Here is a 16,127-nt window from a genome sequence, read left to right on the forward strand (position 1 = left end):
TCCTTCTCATTGGCGCTCAAACATCTTATAGTTTCATTTCTTTTTCTAATGCTGGCTGCATCATCAGTTACATCAATACCTGAAATGACAGCTTTAATCTCTCTGACATACTAGTTTTACTCTGTTTTATCATCAAAATAGATACATTTAAAAAATCACTTTGCACAGATTTCAGCTGTAGCAGAGAAAGATTTAACCTGCCGTGAGAGACATCCAGCCATTGGGACAGAGGGAATATTTTTACACTTTGGCTTTGGATTTGTATTTTAAAGAAGAAAAAGAAACTTAAGCTCTTGCATAGTAGTAATGATAGTAGCTAAATGCTGTTTGTAACTGCAGGAAGAATGGCATTCATCACAGTGAACCTCAACCATGTAAAAATTAGGCATCTAAGCACAGTCCTTGGTTCTCTTTCTACAATTTATGGAAAGAGAAAGCCACTTCTTCCAGGAAATTTGATGTGTACTTAAGTGTTCAAGGCAGGAGGGTGGATTTCAATCTGGAAAGGCTTGCTTATCTTCTGTTTATCTGGCTATCTTAGACCTGATACAAAGTTTTTAGAAAGTTATGTATGAGATGAAATCAGTCCCAGGTGAGGGAAGAAAGAAATCCACAATTATAAATGTGTGTTTCCATCCTTCCTTTCTGTACCCATAAAGATCTTTTCCTACTTAGCCTTGTTGGCAAATACCACCGCCATGGGAAACTTATCTCAGTCGACAGTTGTTTCATTCAGTAGTAGATAAAGACTTCCAGGCTGCTTTTAAGCCCAGTGTTGCAGTTAGCGGAAATATTCCTTTTATTCAAACATGATAGCTGCCCTTGCCATGTCTAAGCATCCTCTTTACAAGGTACAGAATAGATGGTTTTCTCCGAAGACTTCTGAAGAATTTTAGATGATCTTCTGTTTTCTTTTTTCTTTTCTTCCTGGGAAGTAGCTTGGGATCATTTGCAAGTGTGATAAAGGGTGACAGAAGTTAAAAAATATCACCTTAACCTGGTTGGGTCTCTAAGTTTGTCTTAATTTTTCTCTGTCCATTTGGCTCTTGCATCTATTTATTGAAACCATATGTGATTCTTTAAGCAGCATGCAGTATTTGTTTGGAAATACAGGGCTAGATATGTGTCTCTTTACTGGCTTCTAAAACAACTGTGAAATAAGAGTTAAGAACTTTTATACAAATGAGTCTTAAACATATTGCAGATTCTGTTAAAAATAAATAAGTCCTTAGCAAGAGTTTCAATAAGCAGTAAGAGTAGCTGAATTAAAATATTTCCACTAAAATTAATGAGCCAATCCTGGAATGCTTAGACTGACTCTTAAGTGTGCTCTTTTAAAGACTTTGAATATGTTTGCCTGTCTGAATTTCTATGGAGCATTTTGAATGCATGATAGATTATAGTCTTCAATTATTTTAATTTGGTTTCCTTAATGGGCAAAACAGCTAAGAACTTAATAATAAAAGACAGTTACTGCTTATCATTTACATTATTTTATGTGTTCATTAATAAACATAATGGGTTTTATAAAACAAAAAAATCAAGTCTAAGTCTCCTCAGGTCATGTTAGTGCAAATGTTGTGTAGTATTCTATGGGAGATTTGGGAAACTAAGTATTTTTTGACGGGCATTCGTTAACTCCATACGTTACAGAACAAATTGGAGAACTTCAAAGGAAATTTTTCTTCTAGTTTGCTCTGTGGGTAGAAAATGCAAGAGAGTATAAAAGGCCTGCTTTTCTTTCTCTAGATACATTACCAGGCACTTACATATACCATCCCATGGTGATGGGCAGAACCCAGACCATGTATGGCTCGTTAAATTCCTCCAAATATAGTTTGTTAGGTGCAAGAATACTGTTGTTACGGTTCCGGCTTCTCTTCTGTAGGCTCGGTCATCCTTGTTTGCTCCTTACACGCCCAGTTTCCCAGGCTTCCAGGCATTTCCTTCACTGATTTCTAAACAATCTTCATTGGGCCACTTTTTTCTGGCAATGTCATGCTCCAGAAACTGTGTAATTTATGGACTCACTGGTGCCCTCCAATGTGCTGACCACACAGCTTTCCATAGTCTGTATTGCCTCTGCTCTTGATGCAGGAGAGTTACAGGAGCTGTAGTGGTTCTTGTCATCTGCTAGGAGGAGAGGACTTGTAAATTCAAAACCCTGCAGAGATAAATGAAAATGCTAAGAGCACAAGAAGGATATGGATCAACAGGAGCAAAACAGAGTGATAAAATCTGGTACCTCAGAGGAGCTCATCAACTGAAATTTTGCTTACCAGTAAAACTTGAGGGAGCAGTTTAGCTTCCCAGTAAATCCTGATGGAGATGCACAAACCCTAAGATCTTATCTGTAAAAGCAGGATGCAGGTCTGTGTCACAAGCACAGGCTACTTTTCAAGCCCATCTAAATGTGACATTGCTACAAAGGAGAAAGCCAGCTCTGAAGGGCTTAACTTTGTATTAACTCAAGAGTTGCAATGTTCATTTTCACACATTTTAGTTATTATATCAGAACCTGCAGTGGAAAATACCCATCTGTGAAATCACACTGATTTCCTCTTTTCCTTGGATTACTCTATAGAAACACGAGCTGAGTCAGACTCTTGGCATTCTGTTTCTGAGTTGCAAACATTGACTGCAGCCCTTGTACACTGTTTTGGATGGTGAATCGGTGCTTCGAGCTCAGACCCCTCTGCAACCCCGCGCTTTGTTGTTGGGCTACAAGGCCACCGTGTCTGGACTTGCCACAGCCAAGAAGGGGTCTGGCAATGCAAGTTCAGTGCCTGGCTCTCTGCTGCAGGTTCCCTTTGTGGCTTTGGTGGCCAGTCTCACAGTTCCCAGGTGGTCCATTTGTATCGGTCAACAGAGATGAGGATACTCAGCATCCCAGGGTTCCTGCATGGAAAATTTTACCCATGTTCATGAGATAGGATATGACCAGGGGACCACATCTTCCACTGTAAATTGCCTTTCAATCTAGGGCATTTTCCCTCACCAGTGTAACAATCCACTCTAAGCTCCATCCCAGAGAGGTTTTTTAGAGAATGAAAGCTGCTTTGCAAGAAAATTCCTCTATGATAGTCATCAGCCATCATCATTCATCCTGCTCATGTCATCATACACAGTGTTGTACCATGCCCAGAGATGGAGAATCTCAAAGCTCCAAGGGTTCTCTGAGTAAAAAAATGTATAAATGCAGCTAAGGAAATCTATCCTTCTGCCATCTGTTCTGTAACCCAGAACCGTGCATACCTCTTGGCTGCATTATAAAAGGAATGATCAATGAAAAAAAAATTCATCTGTATGTTCTCCAGACAGAAGATTATCATACGGATATGTTACCATCTTCTCACTTTCCAGGCATAAATGAAGGGAAAAGCAACTCTCTCCTGAGCCAGTAAATTCCCCCAACCGGTAATTTTTTCTCCTGATCTAGTGAGATCCTTGGGAATAGAGGTTTTTTAATTCTTATTATTATTATTATGGTAAACTGCTTCAGGAAAGGTTTCAACAAAAGAAGTAAACCTTACATTGTATTCAGATAATGTTCTTAACTTCTCAACAAGATTTACTAAATTGCACCCTGGGAATTATGCAAATGAAACCTTTGGTCAAAATGTTACAGGATTACTGAAAAAAAATTTTTTTTTTTTTAAATCTCATTAAGAGTGTTAAAATTGCATGTTCCAATATGAAAAGCATGTGCCTTTGTGTGATGAATATCTCCCTGGTAGTAATATGTACTATGCTTCATTGTCAATGGTCTTTGCAACTTTCTGTGACAAGTGCTACTTCTTACGTGATTTTTTCTGAATGTTTCACATCCTTGTATTCTTACTGGAAATGGAATTAAGTGCAGGTAACAGGCAAACCATTGTAGTATGATGGCAATTAACAACAAATAATGAGTCATTGCTGAATATTTGCAACATATTTCCCCCTATCTTTGTTTTGCTCAATGCAGTATAACTAGCTCATGGATTTTTCTTAGTATAATTGGGTAAGTCGTGTGGGTCTTATGATGTATTTCATCTCCTAGATCTGCAATGATTTACATACAGACAGCTTAGACCCTATTAATGCTAATAAAAGTGCTGCAAGGACATCCTATAGCATACACTTTATTAAACTGTACATAGCTTTCTTAGAGAGCTTCTGTTTATCTGTGTTTCCTGAAAATAAAATATAGTGCCTTCAGCACTGAATATTTAAATCCAGCCTCCTTTTCCCTGTTTCTTTCTCTCTCTATGCATTTCTAATGCTTCTATCACAATGGGATCTGGGTACTATATGCAACAGGAAATAGAGAGGAAAATGTCCACAAAGAACAGACTCTCCCCTTCCATGATTCAGGTTAAAACTGTTTCCATTTTAGTTCTTTGGAGAGAGGCTGGTTTTGCTGTTTGGTGCTTGTGCTCAAGTTACAGCCATAGTTGAGCCAGGTTGGGGCTGGGGCTGGAGCTGGGGAAACTCTCCTGGCTCCCATGTTTCAGTGAGCAAAAAGATAGGAAAAGTGCAGATACCTTGGGTTGGTTTGTTTGGCCTTTTTTTTTCACCTTTGATAAGGAAAAGATTTGTTAAGGCTGAGGGGCTGGTTTTATGCTGACATGTTACAGGTCCTTTGGAGCTGTGCAGGTACACACTGGTAGAGACAGGCACACAACTGTGCATCCCATGTTACCCTTTTTAATTTCTAAGATGAGAACCCCACACTGGCTCAAAGTTACAGTTCCAGTGGTGGCTTCCTATGTTTTCTCTTACTTTAAACCTAGCTACAAATGTGTACACAGTGGCTTAGAACTTTAACTCCCTCACTTGATCTATACATTTGCAGAGACATTCACAGAAATTCAATTTTCAGCCCTTTCTGCCTGGCAGGGTGAAAGTTGACTTTCTGAAAGTGGGGGCTGTGGACTTCAGTTATTGAACTGGTGAGTTGGTTGCCATCATTAAAACTACAGTTGTGCAAGCAAAGCTTGATTTTAATAGACTCTTTTTCACCCACAGTTTTGGTAATGAAAATTGGATTCATGCCTGTCTAGTTGCGTCTCTTACAAACACCCACTGGGCCCACAAAAACCTGTAAAACCATTGTGTGCAGTATGAGGGCACTTTCACAATGTCCCCAGTACCTCTTTTAAGTGATTATACCAGTGTAAGTCCAATCAGTTTCCCTTGATACTAATAGCCTAAACAAGCAGTGAATCCTGTAGAGAAAAGACAGATGAAACTGTCTCTATTCCCTGACCTTCAGCTCCAGAAGTGTAGGTGCAGCACGAATCAATCCTGGCAGTGTCTAGTAATAACTGACATTATTAGCCGTTAACGGAAGCAGACTATTTGGTGGAGGCAGTACAAAGAAAACAGTGTACAAACTTGGTAATGATGTGGACAAAGGCATCAAAGGAGATTCTCAGTGCCAGGGGATCTGATATTATTCTGCACTGACACGTTCAGCAACTTGTCAGCCTCCCATGTCAGGAGAGGAAGAAATAGCAGTAGGTCGCATGCGGGAGGAGTGTGAGAGCATCCCACAGCCCTGTCCCAATTCCTTTGCCTGACAAGCAAAGCCTCCTCTTCCCCTGGGAAACGACTTTCACTCCCCAAACTGGGGCTGTTTGGGGGGCACAGGGGCCTCCCGCATCCCACTGAGCCCACCTGGGCTCCGCCAAGCCTGCCACTGCCATAGCAGAGATGCTAACATGCACTCAGCTACGAGATTTCTATTATCTTCCCTCTACTTTGTTGTATTCATAGACCTGCTAGGGAAAAATTTATGCACGTCACTTTTACACTGCCAAGACAGTTTGTGATGGTGCGGGGGGTGGTAATTTATTTGTACCTTGCACTTTCTTTCAGGAATAGTCATGCTGTTGCAAGAACTTCTTTCAGCATTTGATCAGAAAATTAAATTTGGGTTTAAAGAGATAGTCGAGGTTGCTAGGACAACATATTAACCTCCCTTTTTTTATTTTCCCAGCTCTGTATCCAAGGTTCATGTAATTTGTCATGCTGTATTCAGTTTGTGGTGTTGTTCTCAAGGTATGGGAGGGAAAGGGTTTCAAAAGCAATGTGCCAAACACGCTTTTCCTCAACAAATAGTCAAATGAAACGGTAACATCCCACTGGGCATTCCCGGCCTTGCTTTGTTGAGCCAGCAGGGTTGGAGGAAGGGGGAGAAAACAGCCCTGTTCTTCAAATTTCATGGGAGTATTTGTGTGCACAGTCACAGGGACTGAGAACATGATGAGGAAGCATCCAGACAGCGTTTTCAGAAGTGATTAATGGCTGGGAGACTCTGGGTATAGCTGAACAATTTGGACACTTTAAGGAGCCTAGGGTTTCAGTAACATGTAAACAGCATTTTTTCTGCATGTAGATTCTTCCACATCTAAGGCAAAAAGTCAGAATTTCAGTGATTCCTAGAGAATCATCATAAATAAAAGAGGAGGAAAATAGCTGAAAATATGTGGAATATACTTTTCCTGGCTTTTCCCCAAACCTTTGGCATACAGCTCCCTTGTCAAAATTGACAGCGGTATTACATTTATGCAGCTTTCAGGCTCAGATCTTTAAAGTTGTTTTAGCATCCATATGGCTTTTGTCCAAAACTTGCCAATTGCTGTCTTTGTTATTTCATCCAGATTCGTTCTGATAAGGACAAAGAGATCCATATCAGATACAGCATCACTGGAGTGGGAGCTGACCAGCCGCCAATGGAAGTCTTCAGCATTGACCCTGTATCTGGCAGGATGTACGTGACCCGCCCGATGGACCGAGAAGAAAGAGCTTCCTACCATGTAAGCATAAAACATCTCGAGTTTTATCAAGGGTCATAAGCTCAAAGCAAAACTGTACCAGAATTACCGGGTTCAAGAAGGGACATGCAGCTTTGAGAAGACCGGGGGTTTTGTTCAAAATCACAGCCCAGTTCCCCAGTTCACAGTTTGGACTGGTTCCCTGTGTCAGCAGAGCCCGGAGGAGCGGACTGCACAGAGGTGCTCGGGCTTAACTAACAGGGTGAGTCTTGGTCTCGCTCTGCCGGAGCAGCTGTGAGTATGTCTGGAGAGGCTGGCTTTGTTTCTTCTTTCCTTTAGTGTAACCTGCCCTTGCTAAATCAGCCAAACCAGTGCAAAGTGGCATTAAACTGATGTCCTTTTCAGACACAAAGTCAGAGTCGTTTGTTTAAAGTGGTGTAACTTTACGCTGCTTATTAAATTCATGCAAATTTATGTGTGGACTGAACCCCCCAAAACCATGAGAAGCCGATTGCTACATTAGCATGTCTTGGGAAATTACTAATTTAAGAATCATTACTGCAGCTAAACATGCAATAATTGGAATAGTCATTTTTCATTTTAAATGACTAGGAGATGTTCAGGCAGTATGATGGGGGTGTGTCAGATAGGTTTTTAAATATGCAGATAGGCCAGTATTAAATATGAGGAAATTAATTGAGATTAATTACACTCAAAAGTGGTGCCTCATGCTATCCTAGTTCATAAAATACTCAACCTGCAGAATGCTTAGAGTGTAATTGGCCTTTATGTTTTGATATAAATCCTAGCGCCTGTATTGCACAGTGTAATTGCACAGCAGATACAGTCCCACAAATTGCTAAAAAAATGTGTTGCACCTTGCATGATAGCCCTGCAAAATTTCAAACACTTTCTCCATCTGCGCTTTAGTTCTCACCTGGAGTGGTTGTGAAAGGTTGTTTCATGGATTGCTTTGTATCAACATTAGCCACATCTATCGGCATCGTAATAGCCGTTCCCAGGGATGCTGTAATGTCAGTGAAACTGTACGGGTCACTTCCAGTGACACCGTATTCCTAACTGCGCCGTCAGAGATGCACATTCTGTCAGCTTTATCAGGTATCCAGTTAACCATGTTGACACAGCTTCTGGACTGGGTTGGAAGGATAAAGAAAATAGATTACCTCTTTAGTTGGGTGGAAAAAGAGATTTCCCCTGGGTAAAGGAAGATCTGAAGGAAAATTATTTTATCCTCTGTGAACAAGAACAATTATTTTGTTTGTTGTGCCTAGGAAAATATGAAGAGAGGTTATTTTGAAAAAGGAGTATTTGAGGCACAGTGTGTGTCATCTCAGAATTGTTGATATTGTTTCAGCAGTGCCAGGTTATTATAACAGTGTAGTCAATAATACAATACACAAGTTAACACTTTTGATGGAGCCACTGTGATGTCTGCTATCAGACACTCTCAGTCAAAAACATATGATGAAAAGGATTTTGTCCTCCGCAATAGCAAATCATGTGCCCCCTAATAACAAAGTTAACCTACCTGCTACAGTGAATTCAGTAAACTGAATTCTTGCTTTGACAAAGGTGGCTGGATAAGTCTACCTCGTATGCACCACAGGATTTCCAGCCTTTTGTGTTCCCTACGGAAACCTTGAACTAGTGACATCCATATGTAAATAAGCATATTCACATTCTGAAGGTTACGGGAACATGTAGTTTATAGAGAGTGAATAATTGATAAGTATGTTATGAGACCTTATAGGCAGGAATAGTTAGTGATAGAAAATCTTTGTTAGCAGAACAGTAGAAGATGATGGAGAACATTTTAAGTCATGGCTATAAACAACCTTTAGATCCTTCAGCCTCAGTAGCAATGCACTGATGATTTATTGAACCATCAATTGTTCATTTAATAACCTTTTACAAAGCATTTATAAATACACCAGGCACAAAGCAGTGACCCAAACACTAGTGCTGAAACTTACAGTAGGAATGAAAAATCCTAGAAACTGGAAAAAATTAGGCCAGCTTCCTGAAAGAATATACAGTCCAAAGTCTTGGCTGTTGTAAGTTTTGGAGAAGTCAATGAATTTATGCCATTTCATGTAGCTGAATCTCTAATTGAAAGGAAAGGCAGACTTGGAACCAGGCTTATGCTGAGTACTGGAAGAGCAGTGACCAAGGTGTAGGTTGGGATCTGAACTGGCCTGATCTGAGCTTGGCCATCTTTAAATTGGTTTGACATCTACTGTAGAGTTTTCTTTAGCTCAGATTCATAGCTTAACACCTCATCTGGGGTAAAGCATGTCAGTGGAGCTGGAAGGCACCATCCCTGGTCCCTTTTACCCAGTAGGACATGGGCTTGTCTGATACGGGCTTGCTGCTCTGGCTGAAGATGGGTGCATTTATACAGCTTCAGGTTTTCTGCAGTCCAAAACAGAATGCAGTTTTTTCAGCATCTCTATCACTGTCAAGTGTTGTCCTTGCTGTTTTCATTCCCAGGTAATCTAAAAACTAATTATAAAAAAATAATAATAATTTGCAAGTGTTTTTGAGGCTACATATGAAGAGTTCTGTTTCATTAACTCCCACATTTTCAACACATATTTTCTTATGCATAATTATCTGTATTGCTTCAGGACGACCATTTTTAAAATACTAGTGTTTTAACTCTCTCCACATTTAGCAAACCATTTGTCTGATGAAACCTATCTTTTTCCCTAAGGTGAAACAGATTTTTTTTTCTAATTAGATTGGGAATTCTGTAGCAGAACTTCTTCTGTTTTCAAGATCATTCTTGAACTTTTAGAGAGGATCATTCTGAGCTTGATGTATGCAGAGATGTGTATGCCTCTGGGACTCACAGTGTCTGCCCAGGCGCAGCTTGTGCTAGCATTCCTGCGTTAACCTCCCAGCACAACTGGCGCTGGTAGTGATCACAAGTTCAGCTGTATTTTGGCCTCATCTGTTTTCTTGTCTGCGCTACAAACCAGAGTACAAACTCTCCAGGGACCTTGCAGACATCCCAGACGCAGAGTCAGCTGCAAATATGAGCAGAGAAAAATGAGAAGGGCTTTGCTGCCACTTAACCGACACCACGTTGTGGTGCAGAACTGCACATGTTGCACCGAGTGATGCTGCGGGAGCTGCTCCAGTGTCTTCAGAGCCCGTGCCTGGGGATGCAGCCTGGGGGCACACTCCCAGCACAAGCACGAGCTCATTCCCCCCATCTTGTTGCCGTCTCACTGTAGCAGGCATGTGTTGTTGTATCTCCCCTTGTAGTCAGCTCTTAATGTTTATCGCATGCCAAATAAGTTTCAGCAGGTAGTAATATTTAATATGCATGAGTTCTCTTGGCCTTATTTAACTGTGTTCCCAAAGTCCCGTTTGTACTTCTGACAGAATTAGTGACTCTGAACGTGTTTTCTGATCCAGACACCAGTTTCATATCAAGCTGCAGTTAGGCCTGGCAAGTACAAAGGATAGTAAATTGGCAGGTTAGTTTTCAAGCTCTGTTTTCAAAAGACATCAACATAAACATGTCAGTAAGTAGTCATTGCTTATGATACTCAAGTAATTTGCATTATGGGGAAACTCCGAAGCAAGTTCTAATCCAGTCCCAGACACGTGTACACCTTCAGCATGAGACTGATGAAATCCCATCTCAGAAATGGCTAGAGCAGAGCTGGTGGGTTAAGTCCAAGAAGGAGATGTTTGAAGTGCAAGCAGACAAAAAAGTTTACTAGAAATTAAGGGATGCAAGAGCTAATTCCAGTATTTTGAATCAAGTTTTAGTGAATAATGCCAACCATTTATATCACAATACTCTAATTTGAACTTTTAATCACAATTAAGAGCATACAAATTAGGCATGGCATTGTATGCTTATTGCTTAAAGGCTCTGTCACTGATTGATAATGTATATTTGTATTAGTAGTATTAGTGAATAAGTAATATTCATATTTAACACAATTCACTGTGTTGACTTTGACTAACTACCTTCAGATATCACCAGCCTCCAGTGTAATCAATAATCATGATACTGAATCATTTGTATGCCAACAGCTACATTTACACTGGAAACTGTCAGTAGAAAAACCTCAGAGACCTGTGGTAGCTGCTGCTGAATATGATAGCAATAATTGTCATACTTTAAAAAGTATTTGTTAAAGAATATCGAGCCAGCTTCTTGGCTGGTGTACAGCAGGGTGATACACCAGCTAGAGATTAGCCGGCTACCTGTATTAATTTTTCAGAATCTGCAAGGTATTTAATTTGATTTTATTTATTCCTTCTCTACTCCTGTCATATTCCTCCCTATTGGGGACAATTTAAATATTTCAAACCAACTTTATAAATGTTTCTTAGCTGTGTCTCCAGCTGGCCAGCAGCTTCCATCTGAACACTCATGCATGACCTGTGTCTGGCATGTGTCCCATGGCCCAGGTTGTGCTCACCAGCATTTTTCGTTGGTGGTTTTTCCAACTGTAAATGACATGTGTGTCTGACAGAACACAGTCATCACCTTTTGTGCCTTGCCTAGTGCCACAAAGCACTTACATGCACCTGCTTTTCATCCCATCCATCATTCTACCACCAAAACACGCACTTGGTCACAGGTGGGAGCAGATGGCAGCCTGAGCCTCAGAGCACCACGTTAGACTCAGACTCTGCCTCGCACAACCAAGCCCTGTCTCAGCATCTGAAGAACAACTCCAGAACAAAGTCTGTTGTCCAGCTTGAGGATGACTCATTAATACAAAGAGTAGGGCGTGAGAACAAGGGAGAACATGAATTAAGGAAGGGAAACGTAGTATCTGATCTACCTTGGAGATACAACTAGTTTCCCTGTGGACAGATTTCCCCACTGGAGTCCCTCCTTCCTTTGCTCTCTCCACTGGGAAAGGTCTCTAATGGGGAATGGTCCCCAATGAGGAAGAGCTCCCATTGAGCTGAGTTGAGATTCAGCCCTCTGGCTCAAGCCTCTCTTCTCCCTCTGCTGCAGTTGGCACTGACCACAGGGGAGCAACATGTTGTGGAAGGATACGGAGGCGTTGGCACATGAGAAATTGTTAGGGGAAGACGAATAGAGAAAATTCATGCAAGCAGCCACAAGAGGAAAAGTTCATTGAAGTCGGGCGAAAAGGGAGCAGGAGAGAGAAGAGGGGTGTACAGAAAGGGCAGCTGTAGTAACTGTGTTGGAGAGCAGAAGAGCAGCTACAGACACCCAGATACCAGCATAATCCAGGACATAAAGGTGCAGGGTCTGCTGCCCTGGGCTTGGGGAGCAGGTGACATCCTCCTGACTGCCCAAAAGCCATTAGTCAGAGTACCAGTGCCTGTGTCCCCAGGCACTGTCCTCCCTCCCATAACAGCCCAGGTGCTGGTGCTGGGCTCAGGGCAGAGGTGACACTTGTGCATGTCACCACAGGGTTGATGAGATTCCTGCAGTCTTGCTTATTGAATCTTTCTTTCCTTGAGTGCGAGCATAACGCGTTTGTGGGTGTATGTGCTGAGTGCATCAAGCAGATAGATGTGCATTGCTGAGAAATCCCTTTCTCCTGGAGATTTCAAACAAAAGCTATCAAATGTAATTAAAAATTTGCAGGGGGAGAGTCAGATCTGAGGGGGAAGATACCAGCTTTGCTTTCTGCTTTATCTCTGAATGGAACTGTTTCCGCTGCTGGAAATGCAGCAAGAGAGAGCCCAGTGCTGCCTCAGTTTGAAGATAATAACTTTAATTTTAGCTCTGAATTACTTTTTTTCAAAGGCAGCCTGACCTCTGACTGGTAAAGTTATTGAATTGCTACATCTGACGTGATGAAGGATAGCTCAACAGGTGGGAGTCAAAGCAGTTTGTATGCAGGCAAGAAATGCAGATATTAAGAGCATTACAAGTAATGAAATACAAATGGTACATCCTATATTGAAAACAAAGCTAGACTTCTTCAATCTTTAAAGAAAAAGTGCTGCTTAACTTCCTTTAAAAAAAATGTTTTTCTCCCAGCTCAGTTCACTTTGTTTGTTCTCTTTCCTTGATTAAATGTTAATCCAGCCCAATCTAATAGCATGCAGTTTCTTTTGTTAAGCGCTGGACTTCTGAACACCATACATGAAGGAGAAAGTTGCATCAGTCACAGGCACAGCGAGAGCAAAAGACGGAAACCAGTGCTAATGCAATTAGCACATTTATTTGTCATGCATCAGAGGAGCTGGAGACCTTGGCACAGGAGCTTCAACTCCCGGCAGCAGCCCAATAGCCCGGGAAGCTGCTGGGAGGGACCAAAGGCCTTGATTTCTCTGAAGGCATGAGCTGGTGCATCCCCTGTCCCCCAGCCCCGCTGCTCCAGCCAGCCCTTGCACCAAGATAATATCCTCCAAAGCCTTCATTCATCATCCCGCCAGCCTTGCGGGATGTCACACAGCCGTCCTCAGCACCATCCCTGATTTTCGTGGCAGCGTGGAGGATCAGCGATGCTCACAGGTCCTGAAATGGAGAGGGGTGACAAATGAAATCTGCAGTGCTCACACCCAGGCAATGCCTCTGCGCTGCCCAGGCACCGTCAGCGGCCGTGGGGCCCTTTCCTCGCCTGTCTGGGTTTTTTCTGAAGCTAACATCAGCAGCTCCATTCAGCACACACGCCATTTAGAGTAGCCATCTGTTCCCTTTAATGAGAAAGCTATCCATTTTTTTCACCTGATTACTGATTGTTCCAGACTATTGTTGATGGCTTTGTTTTATTAATTACTCATTTTTGACATGCTGTATCTGTCCCTTTTGTTCAGAAAACAGATGCTCTTGTTTTCGAGCATTATTACTGATGGTTATTGCTAATAAGATAAAGCCGCAGTTCCACTTTAACTGAGGACTTAGCACTATGGCTCTGGTTATTGTAATGCTTCATCGCTAGATATTTTAGTCAAGCCTGAGAAAATTATTTTTCTTAGTACTACAGGAGCTCCCATCGTTTGAAGGAAGGGGACCTTTTAAATGTTTTTTGGTGCATAGAGCAATGGGGTCCGCAGCTGTTGCTGTTCCTAGAGACCATGATGAAACAAAGAACAAACAATACTAATGTCATTCTGGAATCTCTTCATTTATTAATCCCTGTTATTGTGGGTAAGAAAGACTGCAGGTTCCCATAAGAAACCTCTCAAGTCAAACTCATTCCCTCAGTGTGTTTGAAACTAAGCAAAATTTGCTTTTCAGATTGTCAGACAAGGTTCACCATGTCTTAAAAATTAAAATACAGGGGTCTATTAGCAGTGAAAAACATAGCATCACTACACCAGAGTTAAAATGTTTCCACTAATAACTGTTATTTTAGAATATTATTTCAATATTATGTTAAGCCTTGAAAAACTGTCTGCATGTAGAGTCTAGATGGAAACAACATCTCTGCTTTCTGCTGGAATTAGATACCAGCTCAGTTCAATTTTGAGAAAGTATTTATGAGGTAAAGTCAATTCTTACAAAACATGGTCTCTTATTCTGCAACGAATCCAATTGCTGATATTATGCTTTCATTGTGCTTATTCCCAGCTCCGAGCTCATGCAGTGGATATGAATGGAAACAAGGTGGAGAATCCTATTGACCTTTACATCTATGTGATTGATATGAATGACAACAGACCGGAGTTTATAAACCAAGTCTATAATGGATCTGTTGATGAAGGCTCTAAACCAGGTACAGTTGAAAAAAAGTCTTAAAGCTAACACTTTCAAGCATTAATCTGGCACAGTGGCTTTGCCTCCTCTTGAAATAGAGGGAATGTAGTTGGGGTTTGCTGTTGCTGGCTCTTTGTTGAAGGCTGATGGAGGTGAGAACAATCTAGCTGGTATCTCTTTCTCTGGATGCAGAGAAAGTGCAGGCTTGGGTTTGAGGGAACCTGGATCCTGGTGGTCCCTCCCTAGATGTGGAATTTGAAAAAGCAGAAGTTTTGTAGAGTAATGCTCTGTATTGCCATTCTCATGCACTCGTTACATGTGTACAGGACTGTTATTCTAACTGAAGAGTACTGGAAGCCAACCCAGCAGTGGCCTTTCACTGACCCTGTGCCTGAAATGCTGAATATCTTCCTCCTTGATATTTAATCCAGTCATTTGCAAACTCAATATCTGGCACCTAGTCAGACTCCTAATAGATGTGTCCCAAAGTGTGAAGAAAATACATTATTTGGGGCCTGATGCAAACTTATTGAAGTGGGAATATTGGCACTGAAATTGCTGGCTCATCCTCCATCCCCGTGGACTTTTCTTACAGGGGGTGAAATGGGGAAAAACCCAAAGTAGAATTTCAGAAAATTTCTGGGTGGAAAATTAGTGAGGGTGTAAGCTATACACGGAATACAGATGATGACTTTTATATGAACCTGTTTACATGCTTAGAAAAATACAGTTATAAGGGTCTTTAATATTTACTTTTCAATTATATTGTTGATTCGTTATGAGTGCAGTGTAGCCCTGCAGTTTCCAATATGGTAACAGGAATGGTTTAGCTTATTGCTGAGCATGACTAATATGAGTGTATTCATTCTTCGAACATAAATTAAACTGTGAAAACTGTCACCAGTACAATTGCAAGTCTCCTGAAATCAGAGGGAGATTTGTCCAAGACAAATTTTATCCTTGGTTGTTTGCCAGCTAAGGGGTTAAATATCGTGTGACTTTGTTTTGTGTCAGCAAACATTTATCATGGCTTCTGCGCTGCCTGAGGTGTCATAGGGAAGTCTCCAGTGGCCACTATTTTTAACAAGGTGATTCGCAGTCGTGATTGATTGTCTTTCAGCATCGTCAGGAATGGGCTGCTGTGGTGACACGTAGGGGGGACAGAACGTGATATTATTTTTGAGGAAAGAATAGGTACAGCTCCCTTCCTGATATGCTTTGGGTGGTGACATACTGGCTCCAAAGTGCTGATCCAGGTCCTGATTGGCAGAGGGGACGTGAGAAGTCACTGAACTGATGGCTCTAATGACATCTTCCCAGAGGATTTTCCAGCTTTCATTTGAAGGCCACTTTGAGGCATATCAAGGTTTGAAGATTGATACAACATTTCTGTAGCAAATGAAAGTTCTTACATCTTATTCTAGGACAGATCAATATTCAAAGTGTTCCCAAATGTTTTAACTAGCTCTGCTCATTTGTGTGAAAGAAGCAGTAAATTGCATCTTCTTGTCTGAAATCCAGATAAGCCTTTGAGCCATTAAATCAGAATAGGATAATTTTGCCTACAAAATACTCATGCCTCTGCTTCTACCAGTGATTTTTGGTATTCTATATCCCAGGCTGGAGTGCCTGCCTTTAAGGCAGGTAGGTAGAAAGCAATCTGGTTTTATTCAAAAGCAATTACATTT

The 16,127-nt window shown here is 41.3% G+C and overlaps 1 protein-coding gene across 3 annotated transcripts in view; it reads left to right on the forward strand.

Annotated features, from left to right (window-relative positions):
- Positions 1–16,127, forward strand: part of CDH4 (cadherin 4) — a 553,545-nt gene that overhangs the window by 441,209 nt on the left and 96,209 nt on the right. For all 3 annotated transcript variants that reach the window (XM_033010416.2, XM_033010414.2, XM_033010415.2), the window contains exons 5-6: positions 6,648–6,803; positions 14,314–14,458. In XM_033010416.2, the coding sequence (XP_032866307.1) occupies positions 6,648–6,803; positions 14,314–14,458 (301 nt within the window). The remainder of the gene's footprint in view (positions 1–6,647; positions 6,804–14,313; positions 14,459–16,127) is intronic.

This window comes from Tyto alba, unplaced genomic scaffold (genome assembly GCF_018691265.1).
Source record: "Tyto alba isolate M040663 unplaced genomic scaffold, T.alba_DEE_v4.0 Super-Scaffold_33, whole genome shotgun sequence".
Lineage (NCBI taxonomy): Eukaryota > Metazoa > Chordata > Aves > Strigiformes > Tytonidae > Tyto > Tyto alba.